Here is a 6,000-nt window from a genome sequence, read left to right as displayed (position 1 = left end):
TTCCACTTTGGCTCCGGTATCTGCCTTTGATGACACTGATATCTGCCCGTAGCTGATCTCTCTGTTCCTGTGTAAGTTCTTGGGAACCATCTTGTGAGGCTGTTCTGAACACTGGAGGTCGTGACAACGACTGATCTTTCCCAGGGACTCCAGAAAAGTCCTGCGTCATGGAGCTTGGGGCAGACAGGCACTGTGAGCTCTGCGAGGTTAAGTGTAGGAAGGAGAGAAGGGGAAGGAGAAGGGAGGAAAAGACAGGGAGAAAAGAAGTATATATTTACCAAGGCTAAATTTAAACATTTTAAGTAGTAAAACCTTAACACGAACAAGCTTACATTTGAATTAACTGGAATTAATAAGTTCAAAATATGTTCATCTTATATACGTTGTTAAACTACCAGAAAGGGAAAACCGCTGCAGCACATTTTTTTTAATGATTTGTTATTAAACTCGCCACACAAATGCCCTAGGGATAGGTTCCAAATGTGTCTTATTCTCAATTTCAGCAAAGAAAGTTAGTTCTACTATAAGGTCGTGGAGCATCAGCAGAGAAGTTAAGAAACAAGGCAGAATTAAAGACTAGAAATAAAACAATAAAAACAACAGCCTACTATTCTCGGAAATAAAAATGGTTCACTTTTTTTTTTTTTTTTTTTTTTTTTAGAGAGACAGAAAGAGAGAGGAGGAGAGAGAAAGAGAGAGAGACTCCCAAGCAGGCCCCACACTCACAAAACCGTGAGATCATGACCTGAGCCGAAAGAAATCACAGACGCTTAATTGACTGGGCCACCCAGGTGCCCCAAAACGATTCCTTTTTAGATTAAAGCAGATGTACAAAAAACAAAAATACAACTAAATGTTATTTGTAATAAAGTAATCGTGAACCACAGTAAATAATTTGCGGAGGAGATGTGTGAAATGCTATTTTAATTTAGAAAAGCAGGGTACTACCCACAACATTTTCACTGTTGCAACGTTACTTCAAATTTCTCATCTTCAACTCTCCTAATGATAACAGAGCTTAATATAAAATGGATCTGCGACTAAAGATGTTTTTTTTAAAACCACTAATGAAGGGAGGTAATAAACCTGTGAGAAACTGAAGGGTCCTCACCACTATTTTGGCTCCCTTTTTGTTGCCAACTTCATCCCACGGCTCTTAACAAGGAATGACAGGACTTGTCAGTGTGAATAAGGGAAAACAAGACTACTTCACTGAAGAACCAACCAACCAGAAAGCACCTGCTTGGCCGGTTAAGGGGGAAAGTTACCGTCCAACGAGACACCACATTATGGCTTTCTACACCAGAATCGTACAATGGCGACTGCACATGATACCAGATCAGAGGAGGTTCCGTTCCCCAGTTCTGATTCGTAGGAGCTTCCAAAGTAGAGCCGGTACATATTGAATTTTGATTCATCTGGAAGCATCTCAGACAGCTCTAGAGAAACCAGGGACTGCTCCAAGCCACACTCTCCATCGCCAGCTGAATCGTCGGAGCCGCTGCTGTGGTTGAGAAAAACCATTGAAGACAGACTTAGGTCACTATCAGAGCTGGAACTTCCATCCTAAAACACACAAAAGGACAACAGTTGTAAAGATCTAAATAATCTCTGACTCTGAAATAACCAATACAGATAGCATTTTAACAGATCAGCATGAGGAAAACCAGAGGCATTTTTCAAAAAAGCTCTTACTTTTTTGTGTGAGGGAAACACAGTTCTTGTCCCTCTAGGATCCCCACAGACCAGTCCACACGGCGCCACAGCAGAGCTGTTACAGCTCTCCCACACCCGGAATACAACAGCTCTGAGAGCCAGGCACCAACTAAATGTCTTTTGTGCAAACGCTGTGTGAGCCACTGTTAACACGACTCAGGGGCAGACTGAGTGGGCTGCCTGGTTATGTAACGAATCCTCACCAGCAGACAGCACATGATCAGCGTGCCTGATGCTTATAGGAAGAAAACCATCGGCATTCAGGAAACATGCACCGAGCCAAACTTTGGCTCTTATGACTTTTCTAGTGGTTCTGAGGCACATAATAAATTTAATTTTTTAAAATAAGATGGAATGTGTACATAATTTACCAACTATCTCTTCGGAAACTCTAACAAAGCTAGGATTCACACCTCTGGATTTTATCTGTATGAATCTTTCAACTGTGAAATGATGAGTCGACCACGTCATGCGGTGCTTTGTCATTACAGGGTGCTTTATACATGAACATGCTTTCTGTTAATGAAGAGGGTGGAGAAGTTCAGTGGCTTGCCAAAATAAATAGCAAAAACTTGGTAGTATCTGATTTAGGAACTTTAGGCCCTGCAAGAATCTCCAACAAAACGTAGGGGAGAGGAGTACCCAGGAAAACCCTTCCTAGAAACTATGCGGTAAAGTCTACAATGTAGCGGTAAAGTCTACAATGTAGCAGAGATAAAATCATCTGCTGTAAAAATACTATCACTAGAGGAAAAGACTGATGTTAGGTCTGGGGTACAGTAAGCACAAAATACAACTAGAATATGTTGTTGTTATCAGGAAAAAAGTACATGATCAAAGAATGAAGAGGACAAATCAAAAGGACACAGAGGCTATCTAAAAGCGCCCCCTATCGGCCAGATCTGGGACTTTTTGAGGAGCTTCAAAATAAATACTTTGATTTTGTTTTTTAAGTATAAAAGAAACCAAAGATCTCAACATTTCTCTGTTTCTATTCTCTAATTCATGATTTCCCAATTTAAATAATATCCTTCCATTCCTCAACATATGTTATCATTAGTAAGGTAACATTAAAGAAACAGACACTTAAATACTTCATATTTCCAAGTTCTCGGCAATATTCCAACTATAGAAAACTTGACTACAGGTAAATTTTTACATAGTTTTACTAAAGTTGTTAAAAAATAGGATTTTTTTTAGGGTTGAAATTTTGACCATGAACTGCTCTTCCTCTTAAAACACCCAGCAACGATCTCCTAGAACTCACTGGGAGCGCACAGAACAGCAGCCTTCCCTGTAAGGCCTCTAACTGGGCGTTGTACAGTAAAGCTTTCAGGTCAGCTCCCGTGAAGGAGTCGGTTACTGACGCCACGTGCTGAAGGTCCACATCATCTGCCAGAGGTAGAGAGTCACTGAGAACGTTTAAAATTTCAAGACGTGACACCTGAAGGGAGAAAAACTAATTGACTTAACAAATAAAACAAAGTTAAATATTAAACTGTGTATGGGTTTTTTTTGTTCTTTTACAAATTAACTGTATCTCTAATGAGCTTTTACAAGCTGAAAATGTACCACCAGTCTACTCTGTATCCTCTGTGGAGGATAGATGAACTTTCTCCCAACAGAAGAGACAGAAGAAAATGATTGAAAATCGACATTCTTAACCATTCAGCGTAAATCATTTCTTAGTGCTTATTTTCTAGATTGCAGCAAATGTGCCCAGAAAGTGTTTCAAAAGATAACATTTAAGTAATAGCCACAAGTGACATATTTAGATATTTTATACTCTTGACAATTAATTTGTTTGCTCTTTCCCTTATTTATTCATCAGCTTCTAAATCTGAGGACAAGAGCTGGAACAACACAGACTAAGAACAGGTAAAATAACATCTCTGTGTGACCTGCTTAGATGCACACTAATTGTATGCTTGATTCTCAGAGTCTTGCAGGATAATGAGGCATGTGATCTTTGAGCACAAGGTATGTGGACATGCACTACTTTAGGTTTCTTTCCTGTTTTCCCAACCTGCTAACACTGAAAGATTACAAAGTTTTCAGACTTGCACGGAAGTGGCTGGGCTTTCCATCTAATTCAGAATCTTTCCATGCCATGAGCAAACTGCGACCAAGGCCTTGCCTAAAGCTGGTCTTCTGAGGACAACTGCTATTACCAGGAAGAAGTAAAATTCACAAAGAAAGAGCGTAGCATTTGTTAGTTTTGGACTCTAAGTATGAAACTGTCACCTGATCAGGAGGAGGGCAGTATACACATTTATCGAGTCGGCCAGGCCTAAGCAGGGCAGGGTCAATCAAGTCAGGGCGACTGGTAGCAGCCAATACATAAACACCTGGGGGGAAAAATATTCTTTACTAAATCCTGGTGAAATGCCACAATAAGATATTTCTGTATTTACAGCTCTTACCCTGTAAGCCTTCTACCCCATCCAACTGAGTCAGCAGCTGGTTAACCACACGATCTGTAACTCCTGTATTATCATGGCCTCGTCGAGGAGCAATGGATTCAAATTCATCAAAGAAAAGAAGGCAGGGCTTGGCTGCCTGCGCTCTGGGAAAAACAGTATCTCATATTTGAATAGGGTTTCAGAGTTTGTAAAGTAATTGTATATACATGCATGTACATATACATCTGTATACACATAGACGTTACGTATTTGTGTATTTATTTAGATCTTCATAACAAATCGTTAAAGAATAAAAAGCATATATAAACTTGTTTTCAATGAAGAAGTCAAGATGTATGCCTAAGACTCATGCCTTCTAGACAAGGACTAAATCAAAAACCAGAGTCTTATTCAATAAATGAAATGTTTCTTTGATTCTTATTTTAAGTAAACATTTTTTTATATGCTTATTGGCCACCTTTACTTCTTTAGTGAAATAACTGATTCACGTCTTTTGTCAAGGTCATTATTTTAAAACTTGGCAAGCTCATTATTTTTACATTAAAAAAAAATTTTTTTTTTAACGTTTTATTTATTTCTGAGAAAGAGACAGCATGAGCAGGGGAGGGGCAGGGAGAGAGGGAGATACAGAATTTGAAACAGGCTCCAGGCTCTGAGCTAGCTGAGCTAGCTGTCAGCACAGAGCCCGACGTGGGGCTGGAACCCACGAACTGTGAGATCATGACCTGAGCCAAAGTCGGATGCTTAACCGACTGAGCCGCGCAGGCGCCCCTATTTTCACATATTTTTACAGGGGATCTCTAGAACATATATTTTAGTTACGTATATTATACCGTTTCCTAATTTGAACTTCACTTTTAATTTATTAACTAAATTTTGTTTTAATAAAAAGCAAATTCCATACCTGGTAACAGGGTGGACCCCCATGTCTGAAGACTCACCAGCACAGAATACCCATACAGAATACTTGTCATGCTGATTTTTTTAATTTCAAATTTTTATTTAAATTCTAGTTAGTTAACCTATATGCTAAAATTGATTTCAGTAGAATTTAGTGATTCATCATTTATGTATAACACCCAGTGCTCATCACAGTGGCCTCCTTAATACCCATCACCCATTCAGCCCATCCCCCCACCCACCTCCTTCCACCAACCCTCAGTTTGCCTCTATAGAGCCTGTCATGCTGAAAAAAACTGAACACATATCTCATGAAATACATGGCACATAAAATAAATCCTCTAGGACCAACAAACAGACTGGAATTATCTGTTCCTTGAAAATTAGCAAAACCCTCAGGAAACCAGGTTTGAATTTGTAAAGATTTGTAACTGGTGACTCAACTATTTTCTATAGTTACAGGATTTTTCAGATTTTGTTTCTCCTTTGCTTGATTTTGGTCGATTATATTTTTGTCTATGTCGCCCAAGTTTCAAATGTATTAGCATGAAGTTTGTAATATTATTCAATAATATTCCCTTACTCTCTTTTATATTTCTGGTATATCTTTAGCCATGCCCCCTTTTTATCCCTAGTATTATTAATTCATGCTTTCTTTATCAATCTTGCTAGAGAATCTATCAGTTGTACTAGGCTGTCAAAAATATTTGGGTTTGTGAACTTCTCTACTGAAATGTTTTCTATTTCATTAATATTTGCTCTTTATTATTTCCTCTTATTTTTTTTTAAGCTTATATTTTCCTAATTTCATGAAATGGATACCTAGTGATTTTTAACCTTTTTTTCCCTTAAAAATTTAATACTATAAATTTTCCTGCAGCATCTCACAATTTTAATAGCATTTTCATTACTATTTAGTGCCCAGGATTTTCCATTATGATCTCTTCTTTACCCCTTGAAT

General features: G+C 38.4%; 1 protein-coding gene across 4 annotated transcripts in view; it reads right to left on the bottom strand.

Moving 5' to 3' along the window:
* The window catches only part of PEX1 (peroxisomal biogenesis factor 1), a 45,402-nt gene that overhangs the window by 2,418 nt on the left and 36,984 nt on the right, over nucleotides 1-6,000 (bottom strand). The window contains exons 18-22 of one of the 4 annotated variants that reach the window (XM_077776224.1): nucleotides 4,140-4,282; nucleotides 3,961-4,064; nucleotides 2,984-3,160; nucleotides 1,315-1,566; nucleotides 2-199 (exon numbers count right to left, since the gene is read on the bottom strand). In XM_077776224.1, the coding sequence (XP_077632350.1) occupies nucleotides 2-199; nucleotides 1,315-1,566; nucleotides 2,984-3,160; nucleotides 3,961-4,064; nucleotides 4,140-4,282 (874 nt within the window). Of the gene's footprint in view, nucleotide 1; nucleotides 200-1,314; nucleotides 1,567-2,983; nucleotides 3,161-3,960; nucleotides 4,065-4,139; nucleotides 4,283-6,000 lie in introns of those variants that run through there. The other 3 variants (XM_077776225.1, XM_077776226.1, XM_077776227.1) reach the window with 3 other exon arrangements.

Source organism: Crocuta crocuta, unplaced genomic scaffold, assembly GCF_008692635.1.
Source record: "Crocuta crocuta isolate KB4526 unplaced genomic scaffold, BGI_CrCroc_1.0 scaffold37, whole genome shotgun sequence".
Taxonomy (NCBI): Eukaryota; Metazoa; Chordata; class Mammalia; order Carnivora; family Hyaenidae; genus Crocuta; species Crocuta crocuta.
Note: the sequence above shows the minus strand (reverse complement) of the source record. Positions and strands in the feature narration are given on the sequence as shown.